The 23,250-nt window shown below is 33.3% G+C and overlaps 4 protein-coding genes across 5 annotated transcripts; 2 read left to right on the forward strand and 2 right to left on the reverse strand.

Annotated features, from left to right (window-relative positions):
* Positions 1-113: 113 nt before the first annotated feature.
* LOC111698061 (homeobox protein B-H1) lies at positions 114-2,108 on the forward strand. The gene is made up of 2 exons (XM_023468294.1): positions 114-1,321; positions 1,384-2,108. Exons 1-2 carry the CDS (start codon positions 996-998, stop codon positions 1,925-1,927), a joined length of 870 nt encoding a protein of 289 aa, XP_023324062.1. The 5' UTR covers positions 114-995; the 3' UTR covers positions 1,928-2,108.
* Positions 2,109-5,790: 3,682 nt separating this feature from the next.
* On the reverse strand, positions 5,791-9,489 carry LOC111698101 (uncharacterized). Its single transcript, XM_023468345.1, has 5 exons — positions 9,427-9,489; positions 8,818-8,917; positions 8,606-8,746; positions 7,927-8,013; positions 5,791-6,067 (listed from the first exon to the last, which is right to left on the reverse strand). Exons 2-5 carry the CDS (start codon positions 8,914-8,916, stop codon positions 5,867-5,869), a joined length of 528 nt encoding a protein of 175 aa, XP_023324113.1. The 5' UTR covers position 8,917; positions 9,427-9,489; the 3' UTR covers positions 5,791-5,866.
* A 1,770-nt stretch (positions 9,490-11,259) lies between these two features.
* On the forward strand, positions 11,260-16,917 carry LOC111698099 (uncharacterized). 2 transcript variants are annotated; one of them, XM_023468343.1, is made up of 10 exons: positions 11,260-11,886; positions 12,060-12,144; positions 12,212-12,280; positions 12,872-12,983; positions 13,728-13,815; positions 14,296-14,434; positions 15,485-15,641; positions 15,707-15,888; positions 16,050-16,106; positions 16,659-16,917. In XM_023468343.1, the coding sequence occupies exons 1-10, from the start codon at positions 11,523-11,525 to the stop codon at positions 16,900-16,902; spliced, it is 1,497 nt and encodes a 498-aa protein (XP_023324111.1). In that variant the 5' UTR covers positions 11,260-11,522; the 3' UTR covers positions 16,903-16,917. The 2 variants fall into 2 exon arrangements, with proteins under 2 accessions (XP_023324111.1, XP_023324112.1); XM_023468344.1 differs by having other exon boundaries at positions 16,053-16,106.
* A 2,001-nt stretch (positions 16,918-18,918) lies between these two features.
* Positions 18,919-23,163, reverse strand: LOC111698062 (dentin sialophosphoprotein). Its single transcript, XM_023468295.1, has 6 exons — positions 23,082-23,163; positions 22,941-22,995; positions 20,750-22,868; positions 20,579-20,662; positions 20,088-20,178; positions 18,919-18,998 (listed from the first exon to the last, which is right to left on the reverse strand). The coding sequence occupies exons 1-6, from the start codon at positions 23,133-23,135 to the stop codon at positions 18,963-18,965; spliced, it is 2,439 nt and encodes an 812-aa protein (XP_023324063.1). The 5' UTR covers positions 23,136-23,163; the 3' UTR covers positions 18,919-18,962.
* Positions 23,164-23,250: the final 87 nt, after the last annotated feature.

Raw genomic sequence — 23,250 nt, forward strand, 5'->3', positions numbered from 1 at the left:
CGTGTTCTAATTATTATGTGATTATATCAGTTTCATTCTTTCCTATTATAATACTCTCTGATTAGGGTGTTTTGATCCACATGACTGGGTTCAGAAGTAGCTAATATACTCTACTTTAAACCATTATCTAGAACCTTTTCCTTTCTCTGTCTCAAACTGCAGTAGGAGCTAATTATCTAGAACCTTCCTTTCCTTATCTTAATCTTCAATAGGAGCAATACTCTACTTTAAACCATTATCTCGAACCATCTCCGCCTCAACATGCAGAAGGAGCTAATACTCTACTTTAAACCATTATCTGGACTCGAACCATCTCTGCCTAAACATGCAGTAGGAGCTAATACTCTACTTTAAACCATTATCTGGACTCGAACCATCTCTGCCTAAACATGCAAGGAGCTAATACTCTACTTTAAACCATTATCAACATTCGAACCATCTCTGCCTCAGCATGCAGTAGGAGCTAATTATCTACTTTAAACCATTATCTGGACTCGAACCTTCCCTGCCTAAACCTGTATATTTATACCAGTATTTGAGTATTATGGGAGTTTGCGATGAATTCTACAGTGTTGATATAAATATTTTATACCGTAAATTCCCCTGGTAAATACTCCCAACCCAAACAATTATATAATATTGATTTATTCTAGCGAAGCATAAACAATAAAACTCTTTGTTTCACGTTTAAATTCATTCATTTTGATTGAATTTCAATTAGCTCTCCTTCCTTTGCATGATATTGGTTTCTAACTTGAAGTTTACACTTGGCTAAAGAATACAATGATTAGAACAGTTATGGTTGATATGAATACCTCTATATTATAATGATTAGTTGTGTAGTCCTGGTTCTACACCTAAATATACCGCGCAGCCATTTATGCATCAGTTATGACGGTAATGTCTCCAATCTGGTAATTATACACACCAGTAAACATTATAACACGGAGTTTCAGTCATCAATATACTTCTTTATACAGTGCACAGGGTAGAGGATGGATCTCAGTACTGTGTATACAACTAGGGACGGAGAAAGATTGAATATTAGCTCCGTGTATAGAAGAGAAGTGTATGAACAGGAGAAGATGTTGCACCTGGAGGAGGAGGAGGAGGACGGGTTGAAGTCTCCTCTCTCTATATACACTGAGGAGGAGAGTAGAAGGCAGAGGAAGGCTAGAACTGCTTTTTCTGATTCTCAACTCCAGCTTCTAGAATCAACCTTTGAGCGTCACAAATACTTGAATGTAGAGGAGAGGACGGGTTTGGCCAGGAAACTTGGTCTCTCTGATACCCAGGTTAAAACCTGGTTCCAGAACAGAAGGTAATTTCTTAATGAATAATATAATAAATTGAACCAACTTTTAAACCTAATTTTTTATTTAGAACTAAATGGAAAAGACAAACTTCCCTAGGTTTAGACCTAGAGGGAGAGAGTACTCTAGAACCTGGAGAAGAGCTTCAAAGATCCTACCTTGAGCTGTATTATAACAGACTGAGATCAATGCAGTATCTTCCCCTGATGTTTCCTCAGCATCAATATTCAACATATCTGGCTCAACTAGCATCTAGAGCTAGATCTTTATCTGAACTTTCATTAGCTCCATCCACCTCCCCTCCTCATTCCTCATCCTCTCCACCTCCCTCCTGCTCTTCTCCCGTTCCAACCTCTCCTATAAACTTATCTCTCCCGGAGAAAACAATCTCGTTAAAACGTCCTTCTCAGTCTTCTCCGGAATATTCTGAGAGAAAGCGCTATCACTCTTCATCTTCTCTATCTCCTGAAACCCCTCCGCGTAGAATCTCCAACTCATCTTCTCTGATAGAACTCGGAGAGGAAAAAGACAAGGACGAAGCTGAGAGCTACAAGACTCCAGTGGAGGATGAAACTGGGATATGGAGAAACGAACCTAGGAAAACGGATGAATAAAATCCTCATCGCTCCAACGAAAAAAGTTCAAAAGAAAATTAATCATAAAAATATTATGTTTTTTAAGCGCTGAAATTCAGTATTTGATAATCTTTAAATCAACATAGATCTCTTTTAACCGGTTCATATATTTAACATCAACTGTGTGTGTAAATATTATTTGACAGATTTTAATGTAATAAATTTTTAAAAACACATCTAAGCGTATCTTACCACTTTATGATGTCCCTAAAACCCAGAAATTTAAATCTTTCGGTAAAAAGTGTTGTTTACAAGAAGCGAATGCTGGAATTGTTTAAATTTAACCAATCAGAAGCGAGCAAAAACATATCTAACCAATAAGGAGAGACTACAGGAGCTCAGTCTGAAAAAGCATTACTTGTAAATAAGACTTTTTGAACAGAAGAATTCTAACTTTTTTGAGTTGTACAAGAAAGAAGTTTGCATTTAAAGTTGAATTGATGGTGAAACTTTGCAACTTCGTGACATTTTTAGTTTGTGCAGTCTAACATCCAAGAGCAAAGAGATTTTAGCACTTATTTTAAAATATCTATTTTTTAAAATCTAGATATTTATTTATGTATCAAGGTTATTATAGTTTACAAGATTGTTAATATGGATTTAACACAAAACTTTCTTGCGATGTATGACTGGGAGATACTACAAACACAGTGCGTGTTATCTCTTATTGGAAAATGCTACAATTAACAGTGTGCATGCTTTCACATAAACATACACGGGGGCGAGTTTCCATTTTTACATTAAAGAAGATTATTGTTAGCTTCATAACGAGGAACATTGTCCGTTCCTCGTTAATATTGAGGCTACATAGTTATGGATAAAAGAAAGGATTATTATATTTGAGAAGTATTTTTCTATCAGGGAAGATTGATTTTAGCATCATTTTAAGCGAGATTATGTTAACTCGTTAATATTGAGGCTACATAGTTATGGATAAAAGAAAAGATTATTATATTTGAGAATTATTTTTCTATCAGGGAAGGTTGATTTTAGCATCATTTTAAGCGAGATTATGTTAACTCGTTAATATTGAGGCTTCATAAGCAAGGTGAAAGAAGGAACATAATAGTTAAGAAATATACTAAATAGGAACATTGATGGTTCATCGTTAGTATCTACATAGACTAGGATAGAGACAAGATTTTAGTCTCTTCGTGTTCCTCATATCTTTTAAACTAAAGAGGAATTGTGTTAGCTCTTTAGTCTTGAGGCAACATATCGAGAGGGACATTATATTTAAGAAATGTACTAACTAGGAACATTGAGGTTCCTCGTTAACATTTCAGCTATTTAAACATGGATGGTCGAAAGAAAGAGAGAGAGACAAGACTTCAATCTCTTCGTTATCCCCTTATCTTGTGACATCTTGGTTCCTCGGCGTTGCAATTTGTCGCCGTTATCTGCTGGTTCCGGAGGCGTTTCAGTTCTGTTCAAACTGAATAATTAAAAGAAACTATTAGTTTATTTAAAACATTCGATAGTGCTTACATTCCACTCAAGTAAATTCAGATTTTTAAACATATACTCTTAATTAGTGACGAATTTTGGAACAGTATTTATAAAGAATTATTTGTGAAGAGAATAAAAAAGATGTTTAATTAAAACATTCGGTAGTGTTTACATTCAACTCAATTAAATTCAGATTTTAAATCGTGCACTCTTTATTTAGTGAAGCATTTTAGAGCAGTATTTATAAAGAATTATTTGTGAAGAAAGAAATTGTTTATTTAAAACATTCGGTAGTGCTTACGTTCAACTCAAATAAATTCAGATTTTAAATCATATACTCTTTGTTTAGTGACGCATTTGAGAACATTATTTACGAACATTATTTACAGAAGATTATTTGTAAATTTGTAAATTAAAAAAGAAATTGGGTAAATAAATAAACTTTATCTATCAAGATACATTTGTTTATTTAACAATATTATCAAAAACAAAAATAGTATTTGTTTATTCAATTTGTTTGACTGGGGAGGCCGGATTTAAGAAATATAAGAAAAAAGTAGATTGTCGATTTGAAAAAAATAGTGACGCATTTGAGAACATTATTTGAGAACATTATTTACAGAAAATTATTTGTAAATTTGTAAATTAAAAAAGAAATTGGGTAAATAAAATATCAACAGTTTCAATAAAAAAGATGGTTAAAGAAAGCATGCAATATTTTAAACTAATACGAAATGAACTTTATCAATATGTGTCGAGTTATAACTCCAGTTGAGAAGTGTAATTATTGATTAATAACGGTAGGTATACGAAGTATAGTCATTTTGAAACATAAATATTAATAATTTACGCATATTGAATTTCTAGGATAGCGTATTATTGCACCAAAGCAGAGTAAAAATTATAAACACTCGTCATTGTTACTTAATGGGAGAAACCGACCATGTAACATATTTGAAACTGAGAATGCATTATTGTAGAGAAAAACTTTAGGATTCATTTGATACCAATAAGACATTTTTACAATGTACACTGTACAATTTTTATATAAGCGCGCAAAGTCGTTTGTAATATTTCACCTGTTGTTTCAGTCAGCAGAGGAAACGTTTTTTTACAATTTACAAGAAGGATATTACTTTGCGTGGGATGAGATAATTTTTAGTAAACAGGCAGCCCGACCTTTTAGTATCTTGACGCCAATCATGAAATGCAGTCATTAAAGTGGCGAATTGGATCTAAGATTCGGCTAAAATGAACTGTGCCTTGATTCTCAGTTTTTGTTGACCAAAAAAATCTCAAAATAATTTGAAAATTTAGTTTAAGTCAATACAGATGCCATAAAACCCCGATAGATGTCTAAAATTGTGTTAAAAGTGCATTAAATTCAAATCACAGAAAACATAATTTTACGGTGATTACTAATTGAGGTGGTGGAGATTACCAATTGAGGAGCGCGCTTGCCGCAAAACAGATTTGGGTGGCGGTGATTACTATTTGAGGAACTCTGGACTCCCTCCCTCCATGGACAAAACATGTAATATTCTACAAACTAGTTTCATGTATACAGACAGGCTGAGGAAAATAATGAACTTCTATCATATCATTGGAAATCTCGCAGGTTTATGCAAATTCTTTCAGCTAGAGTCCCTTGTTGGAGGATTTCTTTATCGTAATGATGAAGACGACATTTTGAAGATACTTTAGAAACAGCAATCTTAAGAGTGATAATGAAATTCTACGATTCTACTATGGCTTTCATCGATAATTCCTTATTAGAAATATATTCATAATCAGCAAATTAATTAGTATTTTGTCGTATATTTTTTACATTTTTTGTCCGGTTATTAAATAATTGTAAAAAACGTTTCTTCTGCTGACTGATCCACTTTCAGCTTTTTGGAATTCCTTTGACATAAGGAAACGGATGGCAAAGAAGTTTTTGTAAATTATTTACAAACAACCCGTCAAAAGAACTTTGCACATTTTTAAACACATATCAGGTTATTTAAAATTTTGCAAAACATTTTGCGTATTTGAAATGGCAATGTATATTTTTTTTATTTTTTGACAATTTTTTGCAAAAATTTTTACTATATAGCTGGATTTTGAAAAAAAAAATCTATTTTTGTAAATTTTGCAATTTTTTTTGCCAGATTTTTAAAGTAGAGCAAATGTCCTCCCCGCTTCCAGCTTATCCTGGTTTTAAGTACCCCATCAGGGATAGGGTTAAAAGCTTGATATAAATCTAAATTTGTCTTCATAATATTGAAATAATTGCCTAGCGCCGTGTTAAATCTGTTAAATCCAACAATCTAAGTTTACACCATCAGATTACAAAGATATAGGGATTACAAAATTTATTTATTAATCCTTTGCAGAAAGTGAAAATAAATATTATTGAAATTACAAAACATGTGTAAAACTGTGTAAAATGCTTAAAGATGACAAAAAAACATTTGAATTGAATGGTTAGAAACATGATTCGTAGTTTGGAGTGGGCGGTCCGGACACGCCTATACACGCCCTCTTCCCACTAATCAGCATATCACAACTATTACTAGATTTTTTATGAATGAAATAGTTTCCTCCGCCATACTCAGGTCCGAGCTCGTTCATGAACATCTGACAGGTCCCAGGCTCAGGACTCTGGTAATGGGAGGTTACTTCATCCTAAATATATCATAATCTTCCTTATATATCATAATCTTCCTAAATATATCATAATCTTCCTAAATATATAATAATCTTCCTAAATATATCGTAATCTTCCGAAATATATCATAATCTTCCTAGATATATAATAATCTTCCTAAATATATCATAATCTTCCTAAATATATCATAATCTTCCTAAATATATCATAATCTTCCTAAATATATAATAATATTCCTAAATATATCATAATCTTCCTAAATATATCATAATCTTTCTAAATAATATATTATAAGCTTCCTAAATATATCATAATATTCCTAAAGATATCATAATCATCCTAAATATATCATAATCTTCCTAAATATATCATAATATTCCTAAATATATCATAAGCTTCCTAAATATATCATGATCTTCCTAAATATATCGTAATCTTCCTAAATATATCATAATCTTCCTAAATATATCATCATCTTCCGAAATATATCATAATCTTCCAAAATATATCATAATCTTCCTAAATATATCATAATCTTCCTAAATATATCATAATATTCCTAAATATATCATAAGCTTCCTAAATATATCATTATCTTCCTAAATATATCGTAATCTTCCTAAATATATCATAATCTTCCTAAATATATCATCATCTTCCGAAATATATCATAATCTTCCTAAATATATCATAATCTTCCTAAATATATTATAATCTTTCTAAATATATCATAATCTTCCTAAATATATCATAATCTTTCTAAATATATCATTATCTTCCTAAATATATCATAATCTTCCAAAATATATCATAATCTTCCTAAATATATCATGATCTTCCAAAATATATCATAATCTTCCTAAATATATAATAATCTTCCAAAATATATCATAATTTTCCTAAATATATCATAATCTTCCAAAATATATCATAATCTTCCTAAATATATCATTAACTTTCTAAATGTGGATTCTGGAAGCACTGTAAACTACTTTTTGTTCCTTAACACTTACAAATTATTTCTTTGTTTAAAGGGGGTGTTCGCGAAAAATGAAAGGGTGTATAGGCTTAATGCGATAAAAAAGCGCTTTTTATCGCTACTAATCTTACTTCTATCTGTTGCGTCTATAAGGAGAAATTTGTTAAAGCCGTCTAGTACCCAATAACTTAGCGCCCATACAAATTCAGAAAATTGCAACATACGACATAGACTGTAAAAAAAATCCATTTAATTTCAAACAAATCATTCAGACAGTACAGCCTATTGTCATCGATTATCTTTCGCCACATTTGTATATAGTTTATATTTTATAATATTTTATTTTTTTAGAAAACGTTTTAACTGATTTCGAAAAATGTGAGTGGTCCGCGGCATTCTTAGGTAGTTGCGCAAGCGACAAGAGAAATAATCAAATTCAAAACAAATTAATTAAAAAGTATTATAAAATATAAACCATATACAAATGTGGCGAAAGATAATCGATGAATATATGTTGTAATATCTGAAGGATTTGTTTTAAATTAAATTGATTTTTTACGGTCTAAGTTGTATGTTGCAATTTTCTCAATTTGTATGGGCGCTAAGTTATTCGGTATTAGTCGTTTTTAACAATTTTCTCCTAATAGACGCAACAGATAGAAGTAAGATTAGAAGCGATCAAAAGCGCTTTTTTGTCGCATTAAGCCTATACCCCCTTTCATTTTTCGCGAACACTCCCTTTAATTCTAGCGCTATAGAAGACCTAATCTATCCTTCAGATCATTACATTTTAGGTAGTCATTAAAGTTTCATCCTTCGTGGTTAACCCTGTCCATAAACCTACTCCTTGGTATCCTCCTGTATTATTTGACCTTGTATCCTCCTGTATTATTTGACCTGGTATGTGCAGTCCTCGGAAATAAAAGCAGAGCATCCGGTTCGTCCTTCAATACAGTCTTCAACAAGAGGACTAGCAGGACCAGTCTAGGCATTCGTTCGGTTCAAATGTCTGAGAAGTCGTCCGGTAGCAACGCATATGAATTCTTTCGGTATAAATATATCGGAATTCGTCCGGTAGCAATATTTCAAAATTCGTCCGGTGTAATATTCAAGAATTTGTCCGGAAGAATTCGTCTTATAGTAAAATATAAGAATTCATCCGTTAGTAATATTTCAGAATTCGTCCGGTATTAATAAATCAGAATTCGGCTGGTTCAAAATTCAGAATATTTAGTTATATTTCCCCAAATTTTGAATGAATACAATTATAGAGAATAAATAAACCTATGAAGCATATGTTGTACAATTTCGGAAATAAAGCTCTTTTTATAAGACAGCAACTTTCTACTAAGAAATGAATAGAGAATGAAAAAATTTAAAGGTTCAGATCAGTATTTTATTTTTCTTTTGGCATAAAGAAATACAAAAATTGAATTATTTCATTATAAAGTTTTATCTTGACGACATAAATCTGATTGAATCTGAAATTTGAGCATAGCTTACTCCAAAAACTTCAGGATTTGTCGTAATATTCAGTCAAATAACATGATGTTTAGACTTTATAATATGTCATTACCACTGTATTGCATGTTGGATATCTGTTAGAGGAGAGTGTACATTTCTCTCTGTAGATATTATAATGGAACTCCTGGCAACCTGACGTATCCTGACACATACTTTGGCACTCTGTAATATTTCCCCCTTCAAGGGTCACGACCTGGACAAGTTTTAAATCTAGAACTTATAATTTATTTTGAAAAAATCTTTTTTAAAATAAAATTTCGCTACCTGGAGAACGTTTCTTTGGCATTGGCTGATACTGAACTCCAAGCAGTCCAAACCATGTAGATATCCGGGTAGGATACAGAGTACCAGGAGAATAAACATTCTGCAGATATGTATTTTGTATTTGCTGTTGTCTCTGCATTCTTTTAATCCCTTCTACTATTTGTTATATCTTTATTCCCTTGGTATCACTGTATTCTTTGTATTCCTTTCCATATATTCCCTGTATTTCCTGTATTCCCTGTATTCCCTGTATCCTTAGTATCTCCTATATCCCCTAATTTCGCTGTATTCCCTGTTTTCCCTGCATTCCCTCTATCCTGTATCACCTGTATTCTCTTTATTCTTTGTATCCCCTTTTTTTCTGTATTCTATATATTCTCAGTATCCCCAGTATTCCATATATCCCCAATATCCCCTGAATCCCCTGTATTCCTTGTATACCTGTATACCCTGTAATCCTTGTATACCCTGTATTCCCATGTATTCCCTGTATTATCTGTATTACCTGTATTATCTGTATTCCTGGAATTCCCAATATTCTCTGTATCCCTGTATCCCCTGTATCCCAATATCCCCTGTATTCCCTGTCCTAGTAAAGTTTGCTCCGACCTGTCTAAACTTTAACCTGGAGCAGATGAATTCTTAAAACTATGTTACTCAAGACTGATTCTAGATATCCCACCTTCTCTATATAAACTTTATCTATCAAGATACATTTGTTTATTTAACAATATTATCCAAAACAAAAATAGTATTTGTTTATTCAATTTGTTTGACTGGGGAGGCTGGATTTAAGAAATATAAGAAAAAAGTAGATTGTCGATTTGAAAAAAATGTGCTTTTTCTTGTTTTTCATGTAATTCAGACTCTTTTTGTAAAATTGGGACGTTGATACCTGGAGATATGTCACTTGGGAGTTCACAAAGGGAATGGGTCTAATTTGTCAATCCCTATATTTTTCCAACTCGATGTCGTAGACCTTAGATATTTCAAACTATGAATTCTGTTGGATTAAGAAGTCTTAGTTTAAAATAGCAAAGGTTTACACCATCAGGTTGCAAATATATGTGGATTAGAAAAGTTAAGTTTCTTGCTCCACTTTAAAATAAAAGCTCTCGAATTTACATGTCAGACCCCGAAAAAGTTAAAATAATTAGTGCAAAGGTTCTCTGATATTCAATGTAACTCTTCAACTATCCTACCAAAATCTTAGAATATCAATATTGATTGATTGACTGTTTTTTTTCCTTTTTACCTTTCAATCGCTTTTTGTTCTATAATTCAACAATATTAAAATTTACATAGTTTTTTTTAATACTTTTTTAGATAAAAGGCATTTTAAATCCATTTTTCTAAAAAAAAAAATTGAAATGCTAATTTGTTTGAAGAAAGGAAAAGGAAAAGTATTAGATGAGACTATAATCAAGGATTTGGGTTAATGAGAGTTTAAAATCCACCTGCCTTCTCCGAACCTAGCCTGCCATCTCCAACCTTACTCTTCCAACCTTGATATAAATTGTATGTCTCAGCTAAACCTAATCTTGTTCTTCCCAGGATCAACAGAAAGAAACATTTTAGTTTGCTTATAAAAAACAAAAATTAGGAAAATTATTAACGTCTGATAAAACTTTCCATCTAAAATTAGCACTGTTAGTAAAATGATTTTTTTTGGGTTGATGCAAGTATTATTTTGTGAAATTCTAATTTTTTTTATATACTTTTATAACTCATCTATCTATACTTTATCTAGACTCATAATTCTTAATTGCTAAAATATGCTAAATTACAGGCTCTTCATTATGTTTGCCCCTTCTTATCTTCTTCAAAATTTATGATCTTATAAATCTATGTTTTATATTAATAAAGCGAAAGTCGCCTTCAAGATAATTTCAACATCGCAAACAAATAATAAAATAACAAAAATTAGAAATAACTTTTATGTTTAAGAAAACATGTTTTTTCTTGTTCAGATTCAGGTTCTCACAGTTTTATTCATAGACCAGGAATCGAATATGGAGATTTTTAATTTTACAATATATTTTGAGACAAAACTGTCCAATTCCTGAAACCGATTTAGGTATTTTAAACGAATCACTGCGTGACTTTTCAAACCTAAATATACCTATGAATAACTAATGAAAATAACTTTGCTGATTTCATCTGAAAATTGTTGAATTTTTCCAGATTCCTGCAACAACTTGTCTAATTCTTCAAGTTTAAAGTTGTAATTCGTAAATGGCACCTTTACCTCCAAACCTATTTATTTTACCTGGACGAAACCCACACTGAACTAACCACAGAGAGAAGCATCCTGTCTATATTTCAACAATCTTTAAACTTACAGATTTGTTTATTTTATACTTTTTCATTCAAAATGTATATGCCAACAAAAAATTATTTAAGAAAATTATGTAAAAGGGGTCAAATTGTGATCGGAAGTCACAGCTTTCTGAAATATTGACAGAACTGTTAAGTTAAATCCATGTGAACCGTTGATTTATGTTGAAAAATTCAAGTTCATTTTGTCTAAATGTAGTTTTTAAATAATTTCCATAAATTATGACAGCGTATGTTTTGTATAGTCATTTTGATAAACTCTAAGTATTCCATGGAGCTAGGTTCTCTGCAGTACCCTGAGCCACATACCGGAGAACAGTCCTACCGGAGACAATTTTAATAAAACTCAAAAATTTAAAGAAAACAACATGATCACAATAAACAATACTGAAAACAACTTTAATAGTCAAGAAACGACAAATTTTACTTCGGAACAAGTCAATATCAGTCCCCAGGCTAAAGTCCAAGAAAATACTAAAAAATTTGAAAATGAAACTTTTAAAAATACCTCATCCAGCCTTCTTAAAACCCCTACCGGTACAAATACAAGTGAAGTATTCTTTGATAAAGAACAATTAACGGAAGAACTTGAACCCTGGAGAAATATCAGTTTAACGCAGGAAGAAGTTAAAAATAAAACTGGTTTTGTTATCACAAATAATACAGAGGACAACATAAACAACAATGAAAGACAAGGAAGAAATGCAAAACCAACATTTGAAATGAAAAAAGGAATTGACTCTTTGCCACACGCTTAAATTTTCTAATCCCTATTTCTTTGCAACCCGATGATTTAAACCTTGAATTTTAAAAATTTAGATTATTTAATCTAACAAAATTCATAGTTCGAAGTGTGTTGCAAAGATAAAATCAGAGTTTGTGGCAAAGACCTAATTCCTTTCTAGAAGGTTCTGAGGAAAGCCCAGGTTCAGGAATAGATGAGATAAAAGGAATTCTAGTTGAACCCCCTTCCCGTGGTTCACTTTGGAGGTTAGAAATATAGAAATATATTAACATGATCTCTTTGTATTATTTGTTAATTTTTCTATAATTTCAGGAAAGGTTTTTTTGCTCCGAAGAATATTTTTGATGATGAGACGAACTGCGGAGGATTTATTGAAAAGAGGTATTTTTTTTACCGCCTTTTGTCTATCAATTACTAAACCATGATTCCCCCAAACATCGGGGCGGGATATTATTTCCCTTCACCAATTTTGCCCAAAAACATCCCTTACTTACTACTTACTACTATATGTTTTGTAGGGAAAATTGGTCTAGCAAACCCTTTGGTAAAGTAATATTCCCTTATCTTCCCTGTAAAATAGTTGTAAATAAATAATGTAACTCTACCAGTGCGCCTTGAAAGAGATTTGATCATATAAAATCAACCAATCTAAAACAACTTTCATAAATTGCTAGAAATAATAAAAAAATACTAGGAATATTATCACGGACCGAATAACTGAATTTATTAATGAGTAACTGGACGAATTTTCTTTTTAATTTAATATCCATTAAAATATTTCAAGTAAGAACACAATAGTGAACAATGTGAAAAAGTTTTAGAACATAAAAATGTGATCAAAATTTGATGCGTGAACTCAACATCAAAAATGTTCTCCCGGAAAATACGCCATGTTGCTATACGTAGCAGTTTCTATACGTTGGATTTCTATAAGGTTTGACGCCTTCTTTTTCTTTGCTCTTTCTTATCTAGAAAGTCTGGTTTATGTGGAGTATGTGGAGACAGGTTTACGGAGAAGGTTCCTAGAGATCATGAATCCGGAGGGAGGTTCGGACAACGGATTATATCTCGGAACTATCTCCAGGTACAAGGATAGATGACAGATTATATTCAGGAATATCTCCAGGTACAAGGATAGATAACGGATTATATCCAGGAATGGTCTCCAGGTACAAGGATAGATAACAGATTATATCCAAGAATATCTCCAGGTACAAGGAAGGATAAGAGATAATATTCAGGAATTATCTCCAGGTACAAGGATAGATAACAGATTATATCCAGGAATTATCTCCAGGTACAAGGATAGATAACAGATTATATCCAGGAATATCTCCAGGTACAAAGAAAGATAACAGTTTGTATCCAGGACCTTCTCCAGGTACAAGGATAGATGACAGATTATTTCCGGGAATGGTCTCCAGGTACAAGGAAGAATGAAAGATTAGATCCCGGAATTATCTCTAGGTACAAGGAAGGATGACAGATTATATCCAGGAACTATCTCCAGTTACAAGGATATATGACAGGTTATATCCAGGAAGTATCTCCAGGTACAAGGAAGGATGAAAGATTATATCCCAGAATTATCTCCAGGTACAAGGAAGAATAACAGATTATACCCAGGACCTTCTCCAGGTACAAGGAAGGATGACAGATTATGTCCCGGAATTATCTCCAGGCACAAGGAAAAATAACTTATCATATACAGGAATTATCTGCATGTAAAAGGAAGGATAACTTTTGTATCCAGAAATTATTTCTCGTAGAGGTTTCTGCCATGCCTGCAATACTAATAATGCTAAAAAAAACATTCTTTTGTTTTTAGGGGTCTTTAATTTCTGTTAGATTTGAGCCAACAGTTCCCCTAAATACATCCAGATTATTCTTCCAAATTTCCATCTGTAAACCGCACGGTGAGATACTAATAAAAGACCCGAGGCCGAATTTAAAGAATTTGAGCGGCGGCTTAAATTTATGCCGTGGCTCAAATATAGTTGGTTTCACTTAAAATTGTATTCAATGTTTCAAGATATAAGCCGGTGCTTGATTGAAACCGGTTTTTGGCGGATTTAAGACGCGGCTCAAATTCATTAAATTCGGACAATGATTAGTCGGCTCATACTCTAATGTATGTAAGGATAAAGTGAACATTTGAATTTGAGGCCAGTAATCCGTACTTTTTTAGAATATTATTAATAATTTAAAATCATGTTCATTAAGAGGAAGAGAACTGTTTTACCTTTGGTACTTATGTGAAAGACCTTTGATTTTTCAAATCACAAATTCTGCTGCGGATCAAGTGTTCAAGTGATTAGAAAGTTATTAGAAAATTAGAGTTCTACCAAAGTTGTTTTCAAAAATATCTTTCATATTCTAAATCATATTGTGTTAAGAGGATGGATTAGAAGAGGAGACCTGTTTCCAACCCTTTGAAGGTGAGATGAATAAGCTCCGTATCTATGGATCACAGCCCTACTCTACGCAGCACATTGATATTGAGATTAAACTGCCTCAACCCTTAGTCTGCTCCAGGTACACTAAATGTTTCGATCTAATGCAGATATTTGTAATTTTAAGAATTGTTTCAATGAATTGAGACTTTGCCACGAACTCAAAATCACTAATCCCTATTTACATGAAAACTGATATTTGATATTTCAAACTTAGATTATTTGATCTGTGGCCGAATTTAAAGAATTTGAGCGGCGGTTTAAATTAAAACCGCGGCTTAAATATGGTTGGTTCCACTTAAAATTGTATAAAATGTTTCAAGATTTAAGCCGGCACTTAATTCAAACAGGGTTTTGGAAGATTTAAACCGCGGCTCAAATTCTTTAAATTCCATCTCTGATCTAACAGAATTCACGAGACTCGAATTCCTTTGTTCAAGAGTTTTAAGATAATCTTGTTGGTTTTAATCTGATTAAACACTACAGAGACCAGAGATGGAATTTAAAGAATTTGAGCCGCGGTTTAAATCTGCCAAAACCCGGTTTAAATTAAGCGCCGGCTTAAATCTTGAAACATTTGATACAATTTTAAGTGGAACCAACCATATTTAAGCCGCGGTTTAAATTTAAACCGCCGCTCAAATTCTTTAAATTCGGCCACTGAATTATTAAATAGCAAGAAGTAGTTAAAAGTGAACCACAATAAAAGTGGTTTAATTAAGTCTACTTGGTTAAACTACTATTCATTCATTAAATCAGATAATACAATTGTCTCACTAATTTCTTACAATTTAACCCAGTACGTCGGAGACATAAAAAAAAATTATAAAATGTCTGAGATTTAGGTATAAAAGTATAAAACCTATTAAAAAATACGTCAAGACGACATTTTATAAATTCTTTCGACGACTCCGAAGTTCTGGTTTAAACTGAGAAAAAACATTCTTAGCTTAGTCATTTTAACCCAACTTGATAGGTTTTATTCTACTTTCTTTGGCTCAGTATACCGAACCACAATATGCCCAGTAAAGGAGAGAATTAGGAATAATGTTTATTATAAACAAAAGATCCCCGCTTAAAAACGTCTGTGCAATCATTGATTTCAATTTTTAAAATTACATTTTTGCTCTAGATGTGTTCTTCGTCTCCAGATACTTCGAGATGCTGAAACCTGCTCCTGTGCTCTAAACCCTAGGGAGATAAGCTGTCCCTGTGTTGGTGAGCTGGCAGAGTTAAGATCCTGCTCCGATATTAGAATAGTACAGAGGAGGTACACATCGGTAGACACGGTTAGTCTCATAATAAGAACATTTTTTAAATTAATCAAAATATCAATACATGATATTTCTTCTAGCTTGACAGAGAAGAGAAGTTTTTCTATGATGATTTTGAATCACTGGTCGGAGAAGAGTTTAAGAGAACAAAGATTGGAAATCCCTACTCTGAGCCTCTGGAGGAGCTGAAGAAAGAAGAGATCGGAGATTCCTACTCCGAACCTAGAAATTTCTTGGAGGACGGAGATAAGTTCTCTCCGAGGTAATGGATAGAGGAACTGATCACTTAACTCAAAACTAAACAAATATCAAAGGTCTTCAGAAATAGATTGAAAGGTTAAAAAGATAAGAAAATTTGAGTATAAGGAGAATTATCGGTTTCTTTAAAGAAACATAATTAATGATGATTAATAATATTTTTAGCAGGGAGGGAAAGATCACGAGACCTGATGAGACCCAGAGTGCTGTATCTTTGTCTAGGTATAATAAGTATCATTTTCAGAAAAAAAAAAATTTTTGAACAAAAATTATATACTGTTGGATAATTATTATTGGAAAGCAGGCAGGTTAATAAAATATTGAAAACTGACATTAGAATTTAAATGGGTCCTTTTTTTGGGGTTTCTGTATTAAACCAAACCTTGCATATTTTGAAGAAAAAGTGCGCCAGCTTTTTTTTATATATTAAAACTGATTTAGTCTGTGCAGTAAAATTCAATGTTAAGTTTGGGCCAAATCAATCAAATCATAATCAATATATTTGATAAGAACTCTACAACTTTTTCCATAGGAACCGATCACTCCCTACTAACTCTATCTACGTATCCTTGAAACCTGAAGTGTCTAAACCCTTGATATTTCAAACGTTGAATATTTAATCTATTAGTTTTTTTAATATCAGAGGTCTACAACATCGGGTTGCAAAGTAAAAGGGATTAAAAAAGTTTGAGTTCGTGGCAAAGGGGTTAGTAGATCAGAGTTTGAGACAAGTAATCAGTTCCATTTTTGTATCAATATTTGTTTGCTCTGTAGACAGCTAGATCTGGAACTGGAGAAGGATCCCCTTATATCTTTAGCTCAACTCCTCACTGATCAAACTACCTCAAAACCTCTCAGGTTTCCAGGAGATACAACCCTCCCAGTTCCCAGCACTACCCAGAGAAATAAATCAACAACCAGAAAACCAGTTTATAAATCTAAAAGTTGTAGTTCCAAATCCACAGTCGGCGGTTTACTCTTTTTAATCATAAATATTATTATTTTTATTGTTAAATAAACTAATGAAAACAGAGACTATTATCCTATGCGGACACAATAATTTTAATAAATTACTTGCTATGATTGCATTATGTCGTCTTTAAAAAGCAGAACGGATTGTGAAAATCCTACAAGTTTTTTTTAAAAATGATTACATATCACAAATGGGCAACTTTTCCAAACACATCTAAACCTCGGAGTTTATCACCAAACCACGGATTTATCACCTAAACCACGGATTTATCATCTAAACCACGGATTTATCATCTAAACCACGGATTTAACATCTAAACCACGGATTTAACATCTAAACCACGGATTTATCATCTAAACCACGGATTTATCATCTAAACCACGGATTTAACATCTAAACCACGGATTTATCATCTAAACCACGGATTTATCATCTAAACCACGGATTTATCATCTAAACCTCGGAGTTTATTACCCGAGCCACGGATTTATCAAAATTTTTAAAAATTTAATGAAAATCGAATTTAGATGGAGACAAATATTTGAAATTTTGATCATTTATAAACCTTCCTTGGGAACACGTGAGGTCCCACACAAAATTTGGGCCTGATCGGTTCAGCCGTTTCGACGTTTATTGGATACAAACAAACAAACAGACAAGCTAAGTTCATATATAGATGTATTTCGGGTGTCCCAAAAAATAGTCTGGAACTACCAAGAAGGATCAGGCCAGATTTAAATGCCAAGATAAGTCCAACAGATATCCAGCTTTCACTTGGGCCAGGTCTCATCTCTTTCTGTTCAGGAGGGGTGTGTTTTTTCTTTGTAAAAAATGACTTATAAGATTTTTCCCTACTTAAGAGGATCTTTAATGAAATATTCAGATACATTTTGAATAATTTAAATTATAAATATATTTGGTATCATAGAAACTTTTATCAAGAAGTAGAAATACGCCAATATAGATTTACCAATATGATAAATATAATAGAATGAAATGTCGTATTTTTTAGGTAAGATCAGTGGTGTGATACCATCCAAAAAGTACAGGGTTACCCATAAATGATGAGACTTCAGAGACGACTGTGCGGGATTTATACTGTCTGTTTCCAAATAATCACGATTCGATTCCTGCAACTATAAAAATTGGTTGCTTCTTTGCCAAATTATTTCAGAATCCATTAGATCTAAGGCAGAAAACTAAATTTAACCTTGGAATTGTCACATTTTAATAGTTTCTGGTCGTCTTTACAGTCTCATCCTTTGTGGGTAACCCTGCATACTGCGACATTTAAAGTGCCTAGAACATAAGAAATTTTAATCTAATCAGACACCAAAAACAGAATAATCTAAGGCAGAAAACTAAATTTAACCTTGGAATTGTCACATTTTAATAGTTTCTGGTCGTCTTTACAGTCTCATCATTTGTGGGTAACCCTGCATACTGCGACATTTAAAGTGCCTAGAACATAAGAAATTTTAATCTAATCAGACACCAAAAACAGAATATGCAGTATACTTGTCTTGAAGTCAAATTTTCTATAATCTGAATACAGTGTGAGTCAAAAAAAAGTGTGATTTGCGGCGCCTGGTGCAAACTTTTCAGTTCTGGTCTAATTTTAACGAAAAAATTGTTTTTCAATGGCTCTTATAAGGTTTCAACTGAACACCGTATATTTAATACTTTAGAATATACTAAGAAGAAAGGAACTAGAGAATTTAAATAGCTTTTCCATAAAAATTAGACCAGAACTAAAAATAGCGAATTTTTTAATTACAATTTTTCGAATTTTCTGTGATTCTGTGATTCAATCTTTTTAAAATTTTAGATTTCGATAGAAATAATAAATATTCACATTTTTGCTTTTCTAAACTTTTGATTGTGAGAGAAAAAATGTTCGCGGATTTTTTTCGGGCGGTTGGAGTACCAAAAAAGTTACAAATTCTCAAAAAATGTTGAAAAAACACCATACAGGACAGTTGCACCAGGCACCGCCAATCACTTTTTTTTACTCACCCTGTATTAATACTCCTAATATCAAAGATAATTTTTCAAAACTAATCCAAATGATGATGTTTATTGAAACGTAAACTGGAAGTGAAAAACTAAATATCTAAACTCCACTTCTCTATTAATGGTTCCTGAAAATAGAGAAATATAATAATTTTCATAACGATCGTCACCAAAGAAACTGTGCTTTTGCCACAAACTCAAATTTTCTAATCCTGATAACTTAGACCTTATATTTCAAACTATAATATTTATCAGATTAAATAGAGTTTGTGGCAAAAAATCATTTCCTTTGAAAGGATTGTAAATAGAGTCTTGTTTACATTTCTCCCAGAAACTGCAGTATAGTTGATATACATAGATAAATAAATAAACATAGATAGCTTATGTACGCAAAATCACCAAGAATTGTACAGTCCGCGAACTCATACTTTTATGGGTCAAAGTGTACTTCAATAATAAGCGGGGTTGTTTGGTGTTTTAATGGATTTCATAGTTATTAAACCACTCAGGAGTGAATATGAGGTAGAACATTTAAGGGTCATAGCTCAATTATTTTTAAGTTCTGACTTAAATTTCTCTCTACAGAACTCATGTACACCACAAGTACTCAATGACATAAGAACAGCCAATGTTCACAACCGACCTAGTTGATCTATATAATAGGAATATCTTTAAAACATCTCTGTACATTTATATCTTTCAAGATGAAAAATGTCGTCTTATGCGCAATCTATCTTTATCTATGTTGATATATGGTAGTTCCTGTACCGGAACCATTACATCTTTGTTTACAAAGAAGCGTACGGCATTTTCGGAGAGAAATTTGAATATTTAACTCTAACTGTGCTCAACATGGGAGGGGGTCTAGGGCCGCCAAGAGCCCCGCTAAATGACCTCTGGAGCCTCCTGATGCGCAGGATAACCTCCAAGTCCGAGAATCAGTCACCCTCTCGCTACGATATATTTTGATTTTTGTTAGTTAAGCCATAAAAGGTAAATATAAAATAAATAAAATGAGCGGATATCAAAATGCGGGGCGTGGAGACAGAATGGCTGAGGCTTGGAGACGTAGCGAAAGGCACGGAGACGGTTTTGCAGGGCTTTAAGGTGATGCAGTGTATCAGGAGGCTCTGGAGGTCATATCGCGGGGCTCATGGCGATTATGTACCCCATCCCTCGCGCAACCAAACTAATCTTTAAAATTTTGTTGACGTGACCTGTTCAGGTTTCTGGTTTATACATTGAGGTTTACTCCAACCAATAGAATTCTGATCCTCTACAGCAGCATCGGTCAAACACTCAGGGTTACTGAAACAATTTTATTTTTTTCGAAGTAGATCCAAGAATAATTTTAAAGTAAAATTTTTATGATGGGTTAGGTTTAAGCTGAGTCTCTCAGTTAACCTGGATAATCAAGGAAAAGTCCAGGTTCAGAAGTATACCCAGATATACAAGGTTGGGTCTTGTTTCAGGAGTATACCCGGATATACAAGGGTGGGTTTAGATTCAGGAGTATACCTGGATATTCAAGGTTTGGTCTAGGTTCCGGAATATATCTGGACATAAAAGGTTGGGTTGTGGTTCGGGAGGAATAGTACACCTATGGATCCATGTTTGGGTTCAGGATTATTTGGAACAGTATACCTGGATCAGTAGATATGCAAGACAGGGTCTAGAGAATACCTGGATACAAGGATTACGGAGGTACCTGAAAATAGGAGACATCTTCTTCATAGGGACAAGATTCTGGGTTCTACAATACCTCTCCAGTTCAAGCGACATTTCACTTAATCTAAAATAAAATAGATTTTAATACAAAAACACAATGTAATTAATAAAATTTGAAAAAACCTAAATCTTTTTAAAACTAAAAAACAACCTATATAAGGGATTCGTCTTCTCTTGAGATCTTCTTCCTCTAAGAAACCTTGAAAAAGGTCTATGATGTACCGAAAGATCACTTTCAGAACCTAGAGATGTGTCTTGAGCTGGTAAAACTATTGTAGACAAATCCTTTATTCCAGGTTGGTTGCAGAGGGGTTCTTTTACGTAAATTAAATCAGGAGGACTCGGAGATTCATTATTGTACCCAGAGCTAGTAGAATTCACATCGTCATTAAATCTAGAATAATCATTCTTTGCGTAATATACTTCGATGGAAGTGGAGGGTTCAATATCTTCTGAATTATCGGAGATCCAAGGTTTATTAGCCTCTGTATTATCGGAGATCCAAGGTTTATTAGCCTCTGTATTATCGAAGATCCATGGTTTATTAGCCTCTGTATTATCGAAGATCCAAGGTTTATTAGCCTCTGTATTATCGGAGATCCAAGGTTTACTAGCCTCTGTATTATCGGAGATCCAAGTTTTATTAGCCTCTGCATTACTAGAGTTCCAAGGTTCAGTATTCTCTGTATTACAGGAGATCCAAGGTTTAGTACCCTCTGTATTACTAGAGTTCCAAGGTTCAGTATTCTCTGTATTACCGGAGATCCAAGGTTTAGGACCCTCTGTATTACTAGAGTTCCAAGGTTCAGTATCCTCTGTATTACCAGAGTTCCAAAGTTTAGTATCCTCTGTATTACTAGAGTTCCTAGGTTTAGTATCCTCTGTTTTAACGGAGTTCCGAGATTTAGAATCCTCTGTATTACCAGAGTTCCATGATTTAGAATCCTCTGTTTTAGTAGAGTTCCTGGGTTTAGTAGCCTCTATATAACTAAACCTCCAGTGCTCTGTATCTTCTGTATTACCAGATTTAAAAGGTTTAGTATCCACTCTATTACCGGAGTTCCAAGGTTTAGTATCCTCTGTATTTCCTGAGTTCCAGGTTTTAGTATCTTCTGTATTACCGGAGTTCCAAAGTCTAGTATCCTCTGTATCACTATACCTCCAGGGTTTAGTATCCTCTGTATTATTGGAGATCCAAGATTTAGTATCCTCTGTATTACCGGAGTTCCAAAGTTTAGTATCCTTTGTACTACTGAAGTTCCATGGTTTAGTATCCTCTGTATTTCTGGAGTTCCAGGGTTTAGCATCCTCTGTATTACCTGAGTTCCAAGATTTAGTATCCTCTGTATTAACAGAGTTCCAAGGTTTAGTATCCTCTGTATTACTGGAATTCCAGGGTTTAGCATCCTCTTTATTACCGGAGTTCCGAGGTTTAGTATCCTCTGTATTGCTGGAGTTCCAAGATATAGTATCTTCTGTATCACTATACCTCCAGGGTTTGGTATCTTCTGTATTACTTAAGCTCCATGGTTTAGTATCCTCTATATTACCGGAGTTCCGAGGTTTAGTAGCCTCTGTATTACTAGAGTTCCAAAATTTTGTATACTCTGTATTACTAGAGTTCCTTGGTTTAGTATCCTCTATATTACCGGAGTTCCCAGGTTTAGTATCCTTTGTATTACTAGAGTTCCTAGGTTTAGTATCCTCTGTAATACCGGAGTTCCTAGGCTTAGTATCCTCTGTATTACCGTAGTTCGTAGGTTTATTAGCCTCTGTGTTAGTGGAGTTCCTTGGCTTAGTATCAGTCGTATCACCAGAGTTCCAAGGTTTAGTATCCTTTGTATTACTGGAGCTCCAGGCTTTAATACCATCGGTATTAGCGATATTCCATGGCTTAGAATCCTCTGTATTACAGGAGTTCCAGGGTTTAGTATCCTCTGTATTTCTTGAGTTCCAGGGTTTAGTATCCTCTGTATCACTGGAGTTCCAAGATTTTGTATCTTCCGTATTACAGTAGTTCAAAGGTTCAGTATACCCTGTATTATAAGAGTTCCAAGGCTTAGTATGCTCTGTATTACTGGATTTCAAAGGTTTAGTATCCTCTATATTACTGGAGTTCCAGGGTTTAGTATTCTCTGTCTTATTACAAGCACTAAGATCAATGTTCTGAAATGTTTGAATTTGATTACTTGGATGAAGTTTTTGCTCTGTGTTCTGTTTCTGTACTCCAATAAACCGACTCCTACGCCAGGCCTCGACTCCAGATCTATCTAAAGTTTCTCCGATTAGGACTAGAACTACGGATTCCAAATACAACATTATTTAGAAGAATGTTAACTAACCTTTTTGTTCGGTTAATTTTCTCATAGACGCAATGTTTAAAGGTAAAAACTGACTCTGAAATATAAAATGCGACTTTAAAACGATATTTGATAATTGAAAACATGATTGAAAAACTTAAATCTTAATTTAACCGTGATCACCTTAGCAACAAGGGATGGGTTCAGTTTATCCTGTGGGTTGTGTTGGTGCTCCATAGTTAGAGAACTAGGAGAAGTCTGATAACTATTTCTTTTTGATTCTTAGTCATGCCGATGGTAAATGGGGATAAAATTTGGTAAAAGAGATATTTTAGATCAGAGTAAATTTTTG

The sequence above is a fragment of the Eurytemora carolleeae genome, unplaced genomic scaffold (genome assembly GCF_000591075.1).
Source record: "Eurytemora carolleeae unplaced genomic scaffold, Eaff_2.0 scaffold64, whole genome shotgun sequence".
Taxonomy (NCBI): domain Eukaryota; kingdom Metazoa; phylum Arthropoda; class Copepoda; order Calanoida; family Temoridae; genus Eurytemora; species Eurytemora carolleeae.